We start from the raw sequence: 17,790 nt of genomic DNA, 5'->3' as shown, positions 1-17,790 counted from the left end.
AAACATGGCTTTTATTCTCATAGTAACACTGAATTCAAATTCAATTTTTATTTGTCACATCCACAGTCTAAGCATTTCAATTTAAATATGATATAAAATGAAATATGAAATAAAATTTGTATTTGAAATTTTGTATGACTCTTAGACAAGGTCTTTAACTAACACCAGGTACTGACTCAGTATGTGCTTTAAGGCCTTATGTGTTAGCCAAAATAATTTCCATATTTTTTTCTGACAACTCAGCATTTCTGAGTGATGCAGTATTGATGTTTCTCACTATGATAAAACCCATGTTAATATCGTCAGTGGTACAATGAGATTTTATTTCCGAGCACCTATCATCTCAGAAGGAAAGGCATGAGGGCTTTTACGTCCAAGCAGGGCTTTTTGCTTTTGATTACAGAATAACAGAAGTAAAAACGCCCTTTATTTCTCTCTATAATCCCCTGATACACTAATGCACTTATCCCAGTGTGTCACTAGAGCTTGGACACCATCAAGGTAGCAAGTCTTCTCAAGTACACTGGAGCCGTGATCTCACTGTCTGAACCCTGGCCTCCCAGGAACTCCTTTAATATCCCAAACAGGTCAGGACTGTACGGGTGATGTAGCAAAAACTCCCAGCCGAGTTCCTGTAATGTGCAAGTGGTGTTGGTCAATGAGTGTGTGTACGGTTCACACAGACAAGTTAGCGACAAGTTATCCATTGATTTTCGAGGCGTTCCAGTCGCTGAATGTTTAAGGGAACTGCAGTGGGCTCCGAGTCAACGCGTCCGGGATCGTCATTACGACATACGGTCTTCTTTAAACCTTTGGAACCATTTAAATGTTTTACAGTGGCTGAGAGTCCTTAAGGTCCCTTCCTTCGTTTTTACACCTTCATCCTCTAGAAATGTCATCACAAGTCCCAGTTTGACTTGAACACCCCTTGCAGATTGTTCCATTTTTCTTTATCCATATTTCATAGTAAAACCTTATTATTATCGTCGATATTATCGTCTCGTGTGGATTTCTACATTTTAAAGAAAATAGAAAAAGAAATATTTTCAATTTCACCAAAGATAAAAGAATGTTTTATGGCAAAGTGTTCAAAGGAGTTCAAATAATTTGGGCTGGACATGGATAGATCTTTTCCACACTGAATACAATTTCAATAACAAGTCAATCAGAAACACAAGCGTACATAAACAGGAAGTAAAACCTCGATTGAAACAGATGAAATGCAGAGCCGCAGATGATATGGACTGTATTTACAAACACATTACTTATCTGAGCTGTCAGGCTTTTATTCACACTCGGCCAGGTAACCGTGGTCAAATTTTTCTTCTCTCCACCACTGAGACCGAGATCTCAAGAACATGTGGATGAATGTTTCTGGGGTTTTATCTGGAACTATCAGTGTAGGCCTCTCGTGAAATTATTAGAATTTGGAATTGATTCAAGTGGAGTCAAGTCACAACAAGATCAAATGTCTGAAATAGTTTCTCTATTAGTAGCTCCTTTCCTGTTTAAACTTCATTTTATATCAGTCTTTATCATTTTCAATCAGTTCTAGCTTTTTTGTACGTCATATATTTCACCACGCTGGCGTAGTGGTTAGCACTGTTGCTTTGCACCTCCAGGGTCTGGGTTTGACTCCTGCCTCGAGGTCTGCGTGCATGGAGTGTACATGTTCTCCCCGTGCTTGGTGGGTTTCCTCTGGGTCCTCCGGTTTCCTCCAACAGTCCAAAGCCATGCAGATCAGGCTGACTGGCATTCCCAAATTGTCCATAGTGTGTGAATAAGTGTGTGAGTGAGTGTGTATGTGTGTGTGCTCTGCAATGAATTGGCACCCTTTCCAGGGTGTACCCTGCCTCGTGCCCTCAGTCTCCTGGGATTGGCTCCAGGCCCCCAGCTACCCTTAATACAGGATAAAACAGTGAAGAAAACTAGTGAGTGAGGTTTTAACAACAAGCCATTGCTTCATTGAATATGTTTGTGGAAATATTAATATAGTAAAACTCCCTATGCTTGGCACATGCTGCAAAACACACGCCCTGAGGATGTGGAATGCAAATGCATTTTTACATCATAAATTAATCAGACACTTATGCTGTTTGGCTTCAAAGTGACTTATAAAAGCTACAGGTGGCATAAGGGTGTCATGCAAGAGAGGCTTGGCAATGCCAGCATTGGCTCCAGACTTTTTGATGCCCTGAGCTACACTATAAGGCCATGGACTGTATTTAGAAACCTGACCAACACATCTTTTAGAGTGAACTACGAATCCATGAGCGGATTATAATTTGCTCTTATAATCCGCTCCACTCTTCTCTCCTGGAAAGGTTTTCCACTAGATGTTGGAGCGTGGCGATGTGGCTTTGTGTTGGATGTCGAAGAGGCTCCAGTTGCAGTTCCACACCTACATACTCTTAACACGCCGTGTCTTCATGGAGATGGATTTGTGGAGGTCACAGGGGCGTCGCCATGCTGGATAAGGGTTTGGGGTTTCTTAGCTCCACTGACATGTTACAGCACACAGGCACATTATGTATAAGTGTGTGGTTGTAACATTTTGTGGAAGGAACACATACCATGTTAGTGTGATGATCAAGTTTGGGTATAAAGTGTTCCGCTGCTGAACGTCTTATCTTGTATGGACTTCATGGACAATGTTTCCAGAAGCTGAAATGTGAGGGGGTACAATACAAAAGGCCCGAAATACAGTCCAGTGCGGCTTCACCCTCATTGCACAACATGCAGTCGTGCATGACTGTGCCTTATATAGACATCCTTGTGCATGTGTGTGTATGAAGAGAAAGGTTATAAATGTTCTTTCTTCTCTCATTTCTCCTTACATACACATATCAAGTGTGTAAAACAGTGTAGTTTCTGTTTTTTTAATACTATCACATGACACATTGCTCGTGTTCTGTCCTGTGAAACATGTCCTGAAACCTTCCTGGAATTTTTATTATTCTACATTTATTACTAATACACTATATTAATATAGATATAGATATAGATATACACAAACTGCATGGTTTATTAGAACAGGAAACACTGACTGTATAAGGCAAGTACAGTGGAAACAGAAGATTCATTATAAAAGTTAAACAGAGTCACAGCATGTACAAATGTAAACTTACATGTAAATGTGTGTGTGTGTGTGTGTGTGTGTGGGGGGGGGGTGTTACTTGCCCTTTTTTATGCACTCTGTGTTTCACATACTGTATCTATTTTCCTGTACATACTCATGAGGAGTGTGTCCTTATTTTGTTCGTAACAATGATTTCCAATCCGTTTCATAGATTTATTTAATTATCTTATTTTTGCATTAAGTGCATTAAATGGGACAGCTTGCTTTTGTCTGTGTGCAGGTCAATAACAGACACTTGTCCCTGTATAACCCGTGTTCAGACTGACAGAAATGAAACTGCCTTAGGTTAAAACATTGACTAAACATGCACAATAAGATAATTCAGGAAAACAATGCATTTAATAAACAACAAGGTGTTGATGCTGGAGAAGGTCAGAGCCTTCGTCACAGTGAAGGTTCATCCTCAGCTACAGCGGTGAGAAAACACTGCAGTGGATCCTGATATAATCTTCTGGTGTTTAATGTTATTGTGCATTATAACATGCTTATTCACTCTACACTACAGTTGTAAAGAGAGATAATGTAAGTTGCTGCTCAAACCAGATCGAAGCGTCTCCTCTGACCCGTTTCATATACAAGGCATTTCCACATGTCTCCACCATACTGTTTTTTATATGGACATGAATTAAAGCTCATGACCTTCATGCACATGATTATATACACTGCGCTGCTCCCACATGATTGGCTGAGTGAATAACTGCATGAATAAGCAGGTGCAGACCAGTTCCTGATAAAGTGTAACTATCCAGGTTGTATATTGTGTATAAACTGTATAATTATAATATATTGTGTTGTTCATACTGTAACCCTCAAAAATCATGACCATCACACTCTCGAGCTCTTCATGCCTTTTCTTTGTCTTCATGTTTTTTTTTTATCCTCTGGTGACTTTATCACTCACATGGTGCAGTATCTACTTCCTTTTTAACACTGCCTCACTTCCTGTTCTGTGCAATACCGCAAACACCATCATAGCAAAAGCAGTTCATCTCACAGCATTGAGGTTTTAATTGTTCAAGTAACAAATGAACACCGACCTCATCAACTCATATATGCACAAGAGGCGCGTTCTAATACATAGTCACGCCCACCTCTCTCTCTGATAGACACACCCACCTCTCTCTCTGATAGACACGCCCACCTCTCTCTCTCTGATAGACACGCCCACCTCTCTCACTGATAGACACGCCCACCTCTCTCTCTGATAGACACGCCCACCTCTCTCACTGATAGTCATGTCTCACTCTCAGTTATATATATATATATATATACAGTTTTTTAATATGATTTATTTAGAGTTATTCATTTGTTTGTTTATCTGTTTGTCCCTAAATCTCCGGCTCTCAGGTTGGAGTGTGTTTTGATGACTCTCAGTGTTTAACCAATAAAAGCCCACCGCCATTTCTCTTTTAAAGGAGATTCATTCAGGTCATATAAGACAGAACAAACAGAGATCAATTTGTTTAAGAAATGCAGTTAGAACATATTGTATATAAAATATGACATGTTGTTAAATCATTAGGATTGTTTAATGGGTCGAAGCTTACTTTCAGTAACATTAAATCAACCCTAATAAATTGAGCTACTGCTGTCACATGTGCTACCCCAGATTACGACCACCTGTCTCACTCATAGTCAATTAATACAAATTATCAATTATATATATATATAAAAGGTTATTTATATCTGTCTGTCTCTGAATCTCTGTCCTTCAGATGAGAGTGTGTTTTGATGACTCTCAGTTGGAGTGTGTGTGTACGTACCCCTCGGAGGAGTCTGTGGTTGGAGAGGAGGGGTTCAGCAATGACGCGAGGAGTACGGAAGAAAAGAAAGAAGAAAATGATGAAGAGGAGGAGGATGAAGATGGATTAATTGGAGCAGGAAGAGGAATAAACAGAGTTCTCCGAGTGGGTCTGTACATTAATTCCTTTTCATTTCCATTTCATTACTTTGCAAATTATTTTATGTTTACAATAAATAAACACTAAAACACAATCACACAGCAGCAGAGAGCATCTGGAAAAAATTCACAGTGCGTCACTTTTTCCACGTATTTTTGTTATGTTACAGGCTTATTCCAGAATGGATTAAATGTGTATTTAAATCTTTTATACATTTTACAAACAATACCACATAATGATAACGTGAAAAAGGTTTGTTTAAAATCTTTAAAAATAAATAAAAATAAAATTACATGTACATAAGTATTCACACCATTTGCCATGACACTAAAAATTGAGCTCAGATGCATCCTGTTTCCCCTGATCATCCTGTTTCCCCTGATCATTCTTGAGATTTTTCTACTATACACACCTGTCTATAAAAGGTCCCACAGTTAACAATGCATGTCAGAGCACAAACCAAGCCATGGAGTCCAAGGAATTGTCTGTAGACCTCCGGGACATAATTGTATTGAGGCACAAATCTGGGTACATTAATATTTCTGCAGCACTAAAGGACCAGATGAGCACAGTGACCTCTGTTATCCGTAAATGGAGAGAGTTAGGAACCACCAGGGCTCTTCCTAGAGCAAAACTTAGCGATCGCGGAGAATCGCGGAGAAGGGCCTTAGTCAGGGAGGTGATCAAGAACATGATGGTGAGTCTAAAAGAGCTCCAGCATTTCTCTGTGGAGAGAGAAGCACCTCCCAGAAAAAAATTTAGTAGCATCATACTAAAAAGACTTGAACCCGTAATTGGTGCCAAAGGTGCTTCAACCAAAAAAAAAAGTTTCTTATTCAATTCAATTTAATTCAATTCAATTTTATTTATATAGCGCTTTTAACAATGGTCATTGTCCCAAAGCAGCTTCACAAAAAAAAAAAAAAAAATTTAAAGATTTTTTTTTTTTTTAGAAAAGAAAAGAAAATATTTGGAAGTGTGTATGTGTGAGAAAAATGTGTCTAGATAATAATGAAATGAATGAATGATGAATGAAATGTCTCTGATGAGCAAGCCAAGGGTGACGGCGACAGTGGCAAGGAAAAACTCCCCGAGATGGCAATAGGAAGAAACCTTGAGAGGAACCAGACTCAACAGGGAACCCATCCTCATCTGGGTGATAACAGATAGAAATAACATCATGTGTTTTGTGCAGGTGAAAGTTCAATATAACAGAAGTTATTTAAATTAACATGAAGTCCAGTTCAGCACAGGGAGTCAGTAGGTGCAGAGGGCAGATGGGGTTAGCATCACTGGAAGCACAGGAGCAGGATGTGTAGCTCCAGCCATCATAAAGCAGAATCTAGCTGGAGCAGGTCCTTCTCAAGATGCCTTAGAAACCTCGCAGGGTTGGCCTTTGTCTACTGAAGCTGGCACAATCTCCAGATGTCTCAGGATGGGTAGAAAAATACAGAAAAGATGGAGAGAATTAGCGTAGTTGCCATTCAGGATAGGTGTACTGGAGTATGAGGTTATGGGATGAGTTACGCGTATGCCAGATTAAAGAGATGCGTCTTGAGCCTACTTTTGAATTGGTAAACCGTGTCTGCTCCCCGAACACTGTCTGGGAGGCTATTTCAAAGCTTTGGAGCTAAATATGAAAATGCCCTGCCCCCTTTTGTAGATTTTAAAATTCTGGGAATTACCAGAAGTCCGGAATGTTGTGATCTTAAGGGACGTGGTGGATTATAGCGTATCAAAAGACTGGTTAGGTATGAGGGAGCTAAACCATTTAAAGCCTTGTATGTAAGTAGTACTATTTTGTAATTAATTCTAAATTGAACAGGTAGCCAGTGCAGGGATGATAATATAGGTGTTATATGATCATATTTTCTGGATCTAGTGAGAACCCTGGCGGCTGCATTTTGGACTAACTGTAGCTTGTTTATTGAGGATGCAGGACAACCACCTAGTAATGCATTACAATAGTCCAGTCTGGAGGTCATGAATGCATGAACTAGCTTTTCTGCATCAGATACGGATAGGATACTCCTATGTTTGGCAATATTTCTAAGATGAAAAAAGGCTGTTTTTGTAATATTGGAAATATGATTTTCAAAAGACAAGTTACTGTCTAATATCACGCCCAGGTCTTTTACTGTTGAGCTAGTAGTAACAGTACATCCTTCTAAACGCAGGCTGAAATGTGAAAGCTGTTGTGTGCTAGTTTTTGGGCCGATGAGCAATATCTCTGTCTTATCTGAATTTAGTAAAAGAAAGTTATTGGTCATCCAATCTTTTATGTCCTGGACACACTCTGTTAATCTAGACAACTTGGGTATTTCATCTGGTTTTGTTGAGATGTATAATTGGGTATCATCAGCATAACAATGGAAACTAATCCCATGCCTTCTAATGATGTTTCCCAGGGGAAGCATGTAAATTGAGAACAGGAGAGGTCCTAAAACTGACCCTTGTGGGACCCCATATTTCACTGGCATTACATCAGACGGTACTCCATTTAGATCTACAAAATGGTATCGATCAGACAGGTATGATCTAAACCATTTTAATGCCTGCCCCTGAATACCTATATGATTTTGAAGGCGGTCTATGAGAATATTATGATCTATGGTGTCGAATGCAGCACTTAGATCAAGTAAGACTAATATTGAGATGCAGCCTTGGTCTGAAGCTAAAAACAAGTCGTTTGCAATCTTAACTAGTGCAGTTTCTGTACTATGATGGGGCCTGAAACCTGACTGAAATTCTTCTAGGATGTTGTTTTTCTGCAAGAATGTGCATATTTGAGCTGATACTACTTTTTCTAATATTTTTGATATGAACGGAAGGTTTGAAATCGGTCTATAATTTATTTCATTCGCGTCCAAATTAGATTTTTTAAGAAGCGGCTTAATAACTGCCAGCTTCAAAGGTTTAGGGACGTGACCTAGATATAATGAAGAATTAATAATGTTTAGAAGTGGCTCTCCAACTGTAAGCATCACTTGTTTTAAAAATCTGGTTGGTATTGGGTCTAACAGGCACGTTGTTGATTTAGCTGAGGTGATAAGTTTATACAGCTCTTCCTGTCCTATACCTGTAAAGCACTGAAAATCTAAATGTGAAGCTCTAGGCTGAACTAGATCATGAGATGCTATTAGAGGTTGGACCTCTGTTATTTTCTTCCTTATGCTATCGATTTTTTCATTAAAGAAGTCCATAAAATCTTCACTACTAAAATGTTGTGGAGTACTCTCTGCAGGCATCTTAGGTTTTGTTAGGCAGGCTACTGTACTAAATAAGAACTTGGGATTGTTTTGGTTTCTTGCTATCAGTTGGCTAAGATGCTCGGTCCTAGCGGTTTTTAGAGCCTGTCTATAGCTGCACATACTGTCTTTAAACGCAATTCGAAAAACTTCTAATTTAGTTTTTCTCCATTTTCGCTCAAGGTTACGGGTTGCTCTCTTTAGGGCGCGAGTATGACTATTGTACCAAGGAGCAAGTGTTTTATCTCTGACTTTTTTTAATCTGATTAGAGCAACAGTGTCTAATGTACTGCTAAAAATAGTACCCATGCTGCTGGTCACTTCGACTAGATCGTCTGCATTTAGGGGTCTAATAAGAATTTGGGACAGATCCGGTAGATTACTTGTGAATCTGTCTTTAGTAGTCGGATTCATATTTCTAACAAATCGATAACGTGGAGAGACACAGCTAATCTGTTCTACGGGTAGAGTATATATCAGGAGGTGATGATCTGTGATATCATCACTTTGAGTTAAAATCTCTATATTTGTGACATCTATACCATGAGATATAATTAAATCTAGTGTATGATTACAGCGGTGAGTTGATCTATTTATATTTTGTTTAACCCCAAAGGAAATTAAGTAAGTCCATAAATGCGAGGGCTAAAGTGTCGTTAGCATCATCTACATGAATGTTAATGTCTTATGGTCTGAAAGTCCCTCAGGTAGCTTTTGGCAAACTCCAGGTGGGCTCTCATGTGCCTTTTACAGAGGAGTGGCTCCTGTCTGGCCTCATTACCCTACAGGCCTGATTGGTGGAGTGCTGCAGAGATGGTTGATCTTCTGGAAGGTTCTCCTCTCTCTATGAAACCTTGTATAGACAGGTGTGTGTCTTTCCAAATCATGTCCAATCAACTGAATTTATCACTGATGGACTCCAATCAAGTTGTAGAAACAAAGATTTCAAGGATGATCAGTGGGAACGGGTGCTGAGCTCATACTTACTTATGTACATGTGATTTTTTAAAATATAAATTTGCAAATATTTCAAATAAATGTTTTTTACTTTGTTATTATGGGGTATTGTTTGTAGAATTTTGAGGAAAACAATTAATTCAGTCCAGTTTGGAATAAGGCTGTAATATAAAAGATGTGGAAAAAGTAAAGAGCTATGAATACTTTCCAGATGCACTGTATCACAGTGAGAAGAACAATGTTTAACCCATTAAATCCCATTTCTCATTTAAGGAAAATTAAAGGTCATATAAGACAGGCCAAACAGACCACGTAGAAGACATCTCAAAAGACATCACATGGCATTTTCCCCTAATATTTTAGGGTTAAAAGTCCTATGTGAATTATTTTTTTCACTTGTTTTAGATCAATTTGTTCACGATGCAGTCAGAACAAAGTGAATATAAAATATGGGATGTTGTTAAATCTTTAGGATTGTTAAATGTGTGGAAGCTTACTTTCAGTGAGATTTAAACAAGCTTTATAAAATGATCCAGTGCGGTCACATGTGCTAACCGGGCACACCAACATGTTGGAAATGATGTCATGGGTGCACGAATACACAGACTGTCACATGACTGCACCAAGATGCTCATTAGATGTTACTTAGAGACTTCATGAGATAAAGTCAGTGATAAAGCTGATTAAGGAACTTTAAAGAACATTTAAAGGGATTTTTACCCTGGGTTTTTATGTATGTAAGAACTGCCAGTAGATGCATGAGAACTACATTGTGTGTATGCAGTTATAGCTAGTGGCTACTGATAAATCCCACACACTGTAATCCTGCAGTCAATTCCAAGTTCTACCCTGTAATTCCCATTACCAGAATGTAAAAAAACTAGAAAAACGCCTCTCAACTTTTGATTTCACCCTGTTGGATTGGTGTAGCCCAGGGATCAGATCTCTTCTCACTTATGGAGTGATATCAAACCAACATGGCTGCTCAGACAGTGTACATGTCACCTAGGAGGAACCACAAACACAGCATACATGGCTATTGTGTAATATACTCAGATTGCCATTTATGATGGAGGCCAAGAGCCTGCTCAAGGTTTTGCTTGTAGCATATAGCACGGGGTGTGTACAGGAGTCGAAAAAGATGAACTTCACACACTGTAGAGATACTGCTGTAGAACAAAGTAGAACAAAATAAAAATGGTTAATCTAAAATAAGTAATGTAAGTTAAGTACGAAAAAGATCGGAATATATTTTGTTTAAAAAGTGTTAATCCCCCCAATCATGGAGGACAGCTTTCACAGGTCCTGGACTTTAGTATTTGGCATCCAGTTATTAAAAATACTTCCTGTTGGTTTGTCCACTCACTTTGGAGCCTGTGAAAATGGAGGAACTTCATGAAAAAATGCCTGTAATTTGGTAAACAACTTAAATTGTGGCCTCGCACCTCTAGATCACCCTGTCCAGGGGGTACCCTGCCTTGTGCTTGAGGTTCTCTAGGATAGGTTCCAGGCCTCCAGCAATCCTGTACAGAATAAGCGCTATAGTGAGTGACTGAATGAACTTGATTTAAAACTGAGTGTCTACACTTTATTTCAACACCATTACGGTGTATTGTATTATGGTGGTGTACAAAGCACAAAAATACCACAATTTGTGGCACCGTCCAAAGACTTATTGACCTATCTCTAAATATTTAAAATTGGTTTATAATAATAGTTATACTAAACAGTTAATGATAATAATAATTATTAATTTGTGGTCAATACATATAATAATTATTCATGATGGATTTTATATATCACACGCAGTTTCTGTACTTTAATAATAATGTTAATTTCTCTCTTTGTTTTTCAGATGAGTCGTGTCGCCGTTAGTTGTTCTCACCTGCACCTCAACCTGAATTTATACAGTTTAATAGCTGAATGAATGTGATTATTAGGATGAAAATATGTACATGAATATTTTACAGATTTGCATATTTGGGGGTAGTTTTGTACAATAAAAGTATCTGATAGACTATGTAATTACAAAGAGACATGTATAATCATTTATTTCCATTAATAATTTAACAGAAATCAAAATACAACTTTGTGTTTACAGAGCGCATTAGTGGTGTGTTCTTATGGCAATATTTTTGTAATTTGTAATTAATTTGTTTTATTTCAGAAGCTGGCTTCAAATAAAAAGTAATATTTTTCAGCAATTGGCTTTGAACTTGTTTTTGTTTGTTAGCAAAATATATTTATAGCTATGGATAAGACCTGAACATCATTCATAAGGAATTTTAGCCCATTCTTACAGGCAGAACTGCTTTAGCTCGGTCACATTCTCTGGACATCTCACGTGTATGACTCTCTTCAAGTCATTCCATAGCATTTCTAATGCGTTGACGTCTGGGCTCTGACTCGGCCACTCCAAAAGGCAGATTTTGTTATTCTGAAGCCATTCTGTTGTGGACTTGCTCTGGTGTTTGGGGTCATTGGTGGCAATGCAGCAATGTTCTCTTTAGTAAGCAGCAGCTTCCTTTATCGCCAATGCGTATATAACCAAACCTGTTAATTATTGAATTCAATGTTTCAATCAATCAGGCCCCTTATCCCCATTGAAGGGAAATCTTAATGCTTCAGCACACCAAGACACCTTGTACAATGCCATTCTTTTAACTTTGTGGCTAATCCAACATGACTCCATCCCAGTGCACAAAGCAAGGACTATAAAGACACGGTTTGATCCTTTGATTGTCTCCTGTAGAAACAGATTTTAAAGAAGGACCCTGAGTCACAGTCACCTGACCTCTATATTCTTAAATATATGTAAAAGAAATCCTATTCCCTAAATTAAAAACAAAATTGCGTAGCTTTGTAGAAGTGGCAAAGGAGCTGTTCTGGGTGTGATCAGGGTGGAGCTGAGGACTCTGTTTCCTTAAATCTACTTCCATCTGTCAAGAACAATGACATAGATAACTATGATTTCTTAAACACTAATGAGCCCTGGGTAGTCATACAGTAAGATTGTGGCTTATTAGAGGATACCAACTTTATTTTGCATTTTTGAACTTCAAGCAACTTTATGAATTATGAAACTGTACTGAGGGGGTACAATACATTACAAGCTTGCTGTTGGAACCCTTAAGGACTATTCTGCATATCTTTAGTGCATTATGTGAAACAGGACAGTTAGATTTTAGAGGAAACTTCTCAGTGTTGTGATGGTCTGTTGTTGATCATTTTAAATTGAATGCAGCTTTAGGAGATCTGCAGCTGTTCTCAGATCAGTGTGTGTTTCTGACTCAGAGCACTTCCTCTACAGCTGAGGGAGGTTTTTGTACGGCGCTATAACACTGTGTGTACGGAGTGTAACCTGTCTGCTGACAGTAATAATCTCCTGCATCTTCAGTCTGAACTCCAGAGATTTTTAGACTAAATTGTGTTCCAGATCCACTGCCACTGAAACGATCTGGAATCCCAGACTGACGAGTAGATGCAGCATAGATCAGGAGTTTAGGAGCTTCTCCAGGTTTCTGCAGGTACCAGTGGAGGTAATTGCTAACACTCTGACTGGCTGTACAGGTGAGAGTAACAGATTGTCCTGGAGAAACAGACTGAGCTCCTGGAGACTGAGTCAGGACGATTTCCCCAAAGGACTCTAAAGAAAAGGATGCAGAGTTAAAATAATGGAAACAAATGTAGTAGTGAGTGTGAGAGTGATGTGCTGATGTGTATGAATAATAAAAGTAAAGAGAGTGTCTCACGGTGAGCGAGGAGTCCCAGTGTCCCCAGCAGTAGAATCAGTACCATCATCATTGTGCTGCGTGTCAGTGGCTCTGAAAGGACTGAACACACTCTGATCAGCACTACAGCTCTTAAAGTGTGTGCAGCACTGACACAGCACACATATGCAAACACCACAACTGTCTGTGTGTGTGTGTGTGTGTGTGTGTGTGTGTGTGTGGTCACTGGAGTGTAACAGAGGTTTTTGTACAAATGGCTAGAATGTATCACTGTGGTACACTTTCAGGGGAGGAACCAAACTCATCATCAAAAGTGAGAGACTTTTATTTATCTTAATAATGGTTAATACATGAAAATTTCTATTTATTTTTATTTTAAATTTGATTGTTAAATCTATTTTGGAATGGCCAAAAAATTATCATTTAAAATCATTACTATAAAGTATAGTATGTTTTTTTTAAAAAAGCATCTTAATTATGTGAAGTATCTTAATTATCCGGTGGCAAGGTGGTGTAGTGGTTAGCACTGTCACCTTGCACCTCCAGGTTCGATTCCCATCTATGTGTGCATGGAGTTTTCATGTTATCTCCATGATAGGTGGGTTTCCTCCCACAGTCCAAAGACCTGCAAATCAGAATTGGCGTTCCCGCAATTGCCCATAGTGTGTTAGTGAGTGTATGTGTGTGCCCTGCGATGGTTTGGCACCCTGTCCATGGTGCTCCCCGCTTAGTGCCCTAAGTCTCCTGGGATAGACTCCAAACGTCCCCTGAATACAGGATAAAGTGGTATAGATGATGAGTGAGTGAGTGAGAGTGAGATCATAATTATCACAATAACAATTTATCCAATAATGAAAACTTAAGCACTTTTGTAAGTCGATCTGGATAAAAGCATCTGCCAAATGCCTAAATGTTTTATTTTATTTATTTATTCATTTATTAATTCGATTGTGTTTGTAATTTGTCACATTTTACTGTTAAAAGTGAAAGAATAAATCCAGATGATGGTGACTCAAGTCACCTTGAGTTCAGCGTCTAGTGATTCATTATTATTGAGTTTTAACAGGAGAATAAAGCTGATGAAAGTTCTGGAGGCTTCAGGATGTAAAAAGTAACTAGTAAATGTTCTCCTGCTCCTGGAACACATTTGTGCTGCTGCAGAGTTTCAGTTTTGTCTCTATTAGAGTTCAGAGATTTAAAGAATAAACTTACTGAGTGTTCCAGTGTTGGAATACAGTGTGACTATCGGATGCAGTTACTGAACAGACCTGGGTGAACACTACATCAGAAAGAAGATGGATTATGGTGTGGAGTTAAAGCTGATGGCTTCCACATCTTCTCTTTGTTTGTTAGTGGACTTTAAACCAAATTAACTGATGTCTCTCCATTGAAACTGCTCTTAACTTGAAGCCCCCCATGTGTCTCTGTTCATTTAGAGATAGGAACTGTTTTTAAGTATATGTGTAGAGTTTATAGATGCTGCTGAAGGTTAGAGAAGTTTCCAGATGTTTCTCCTGAGCTGCAGTGATGTGAGAACAGTGTGGATCACTGATTACTGAACAGACATTAATGTTTCCAGTCTGGACTCTTAATAAGCAGTAATGAGTAAATGTTGTGTAAGTGTGTGTAAATGTGTGTTTATTGTGTGTTTGTGGTCTCCAGCCGGTCCCACGGTGAAGCCCTCCGTGTCTCTGCTCCCTCCCTCCTCTCTGCAGCTGTCTGAGGGATCGGCCTCGCTGCTCTGCCTGCTGTCTGCCTACTCTCCACAGGGGGCGCTGGTGAGCTGGACGGTGGACGGCTCAGAGGTGAAGGACGGGGTTCTGACCAGCGCGGAAGAACAGAAGAAGGACGGTTACACACGCAGCAGCACCCTGACCCTCAGCAAAGCACTCTGGGAAAAGGGGGAGGAGTTTGTCTGTAAGGTCTCCCATGACGGCGTCAATCATCCGGTCACGTTCAGAAAGAGCCAGTGTGAAGGCTAACAGCTCCAAGATAGAATTTAACACTGAGCTGCTTACACATCCATCTACAATAGAGTTTCAATTCTACACAATGCTGACATTTCTGTCTTTACTCTCTTCACTGTCCTGTTGCTCTTCCTGTAGTTTTGCTCTGCTGAAATAAAGCTTGATTTTGGACATTGTGTCTTCTTTTATTCCAGTTAATAGTCATTATCAGTGTGATGAGAGAGTGTGTTTAGCTGTAGATTCAGTGCTGTGTGTTGTGCTTCAGTGAGTTTGGCTGAAGAAAGTTGAACATCTGGTGAAAGTGCTGCTCTATTCTGGGAGAAAGAGGATCACTCAGCCGTCTTCATCTCAATCTCACTTCCTCTACACTGATCTCTGATTTACTGATTAACACTGACTCTGTGTGTTTAGTTGGTGTGGAGCAGGAAGCTGCTTTCATGTCTTTACTTAGTGCAGGATTTATGCTTGAGTGAACTGACAGCTGCAGACTTATTTTATATTATTTTATCAAACAATTTAAACTGCAAATCAACTTTAGCTGCTACAATATTATTACTTATGTTTATTTATTCATTTATTTAGTTGCAGTAGAAATATAACTGTACATAAGGATAGAGTTAATCACACTTTAAGATCATACAATCTTGTATATTCCCACAATGAGGTGCATCACTGCCTTGACCAGAATAATAACATTACACTATAAAAGGCTGATGATACCTCCTGTGGAATCTCACCATAAGAAATAATGTGTGAGATCAGTTCACCTTTAAGGCAGTTCCTGTCACCGGTTAGAGAAATGAGTCAGAAACATGTCAGAAACAGAAACATTCATTAATGTACCACAATGCATGGTTACACATGTTAAAGGAATTAGAAAATAACAATTAATACAATTTAAATAACAATAATTTAAGTACGTGTCCGAGTCACATCAGAGAAGAACAGAAATGCTCCAGTGGGTTGTCATCCACTTGGGATATGGCATATCTGGTGTTCGGGTTTAGTTACATTTTTTGACCAAAAGGAGACTACAGTATCAGCTTCTTCCTCATCAGTCTTCCTCCTTGGGTTATACTCTGTACACAATGTTGCAGTTTGGTTTTTTTTAACAGGTGTGGTATCTTGTGTGGGTTGCCATAGTATCCAAAAAGTACTTGGACTAACCCCCCCGAAAAAAAACGAAAAAGAAAAAAAAAAAAACCTTCCCAGTTGTGTTGGACTAATGGCACTTAGTTATTAACCTAGTTAACCCAGTGTAAGTATGTATCCAATGATGTAAACATTAAAGCACTTTTTGTAAGTCGCTCTGGATAAGAGCGTCTGCCTAAATGCCTAAATGTAAATGTAAATGTAAAAAGGGGCATAAGAAGTGTGTGTGTGTGTGTGTGTGTGTGTGTGTGTGTGTGTGTGTGTGTGTTTACACGTCACATGTTTTCATGTCATGTTCGGGTCAGTTAATCTTGATTCTCTGTGAGAGAGACAGGGGACTGACTGGGAAGCTCTCTCACTCAGGAGTACGAGATAGAGAGGGCGAGTAGACATTACCTCCGGTCACCTGCTGGGGGAGCAGAAAAAACACTCATTTAACTTTATACAACAATGCAGTTAGTAACATCACTCACAGTACTGAATGTCACTGAATCAAATTCAAATTCCATTCATTATTTGTCACATACACAGTCATACACAGTACGATATGCAGTGAAATGCTTATATGACCGCCAGTGACCTTAAAGAGGTCCAATTATGCCATTTTAAAGATTGCTAATATTGCTAATATTGAGTCTCTTAAAACAGGTTTACATGTATGCAAGGTCAAAAAACACTTTAGTTTTCTCTGAAAATAGAATTAATTTTACCCCATTTCTAGATGATTCGTAAACGACTCGTGTGAAGCAGTTTGACGATTCGGTCTGTCTAAACCTCGCCTTTCCGTGAGCCCTCACTGCTGTGATTGGTCAGATGGCGCGGTGATTTATGATCGGTCTACCGCTACAGCGTGTGTCGGAAAACGAAACGCCCATGACCATAACTGAACGACGGCTCTGGAGACCCGTCAATACATAAAAAAGATGGCGTCGGTTTTACCGTGTGACGATCAGCAAATTTTATATTAACTGTGGCTACAAAAATCGAGAGGTCTTTTATCTTTGTGGCATGCACCTTGCCACTTCACGAGTTTTAAGTTCAGTTTTGGTGAATGGTGGAGAATCACCAGTTAAAAAGGATTTCGTTGCTCACGTTTTTATTGTTTTTATATATTACAAAGTGTTTAAGCGAACCTGCCATGAATGCTCGGTCACATTAACAAGAGTGTGGTAACATTAATTTTAAGATGGCAGGCAAGTTGTTCAAGACGTAGAATGTGGGCGGGCACGTTGTTCACGACGTAGAATGTAGGCGGACATTATGCAAATATGTTACGGAGTGACGTGGATCCGTAACAGAGTAAAAATAGATTTGCTAACGACTCGTTTAGGCGAATGTGAGCCGATTCTTTTTTATAAATAGACAAATACTCTATTTATCGTGCACTGTCAGCGTCACAGATAGTGCAGATAGTTTATGTTCACATACAGCTACATGACACACTGCATGAAAGAAAATAAAAGCATAATAGGACCTCTTTAAAAATTCTAAAAACAATTAACAAGAAATAATAAAGAGAAATAGAAAAATAAATAGTTGAACTATAAGAAAGTAAAAACAAAATATAAAAATATAAAAAAAATTAAAATATAAGAAATATAAAACCTATCTGTACAAGACAAAATAAATTTAAATGCAAATTAATGGAAATGAATGAAAAATGTCCAGAAAGTGTGCAAATGTGCAATGTGTGTG

General features: G+C 38.8%; 1 long non-coding RNA gene and 2 gene segments (V, D, J or C); 1 reads left to right on the top strand and 2 right to left on the bottom strand.

Moving 5' to 3' along the window:
* LOC128516013 (Ig kappa chain V-V region MOPC 21-like) overlaps positions 1 to 17,790 on the bottom strand; it is a 226,157-nt gene that overhangs the window by 198,666 nt on the left and 9,701 nt on the right.
* LOC128516054 (immunoglobulin kappa variable 3-20-like) lies at positions 12,521 to 13,157 on the bottom strand. The segment is given in 2 exon segments: positions 12,521 to 12,891; positions 12,998 to 13,157. Coding segments are annotated over 2 exon segments (408 nt in total).
* On the top strand, positions 14,061 to 15,114 carry LOC128516086 (uncharacterized). Its single transcript, XR_008356744.1, has 2 exons — positions 14,061 to 14,505; positions 14,639 to 15,114. It is a non-coding gene; the product is annotated as an uncharacterized LOC128516086 (long non-coding RNA).

Source organism: Clarias gariepinus, chromosome 2 (genome assembly GCF_024256425.1).
Source record: "Clarias gariepinus isolate MV-2021 ecotype Netherlands chromosome 2, CGAR_prim_01v2, whole genome shotgun sequence".
Lineage (NCBI taxonomy): Eukaryota > Metazoa > Chordata > Actinopteri > Siluriformes > Clariidae > Clarias > Clarias gariepinus.
Note: the sequence above shows the minus strand (reverse complement) of the source record. Positions and strands in the feature narration are given on the sequence as shown.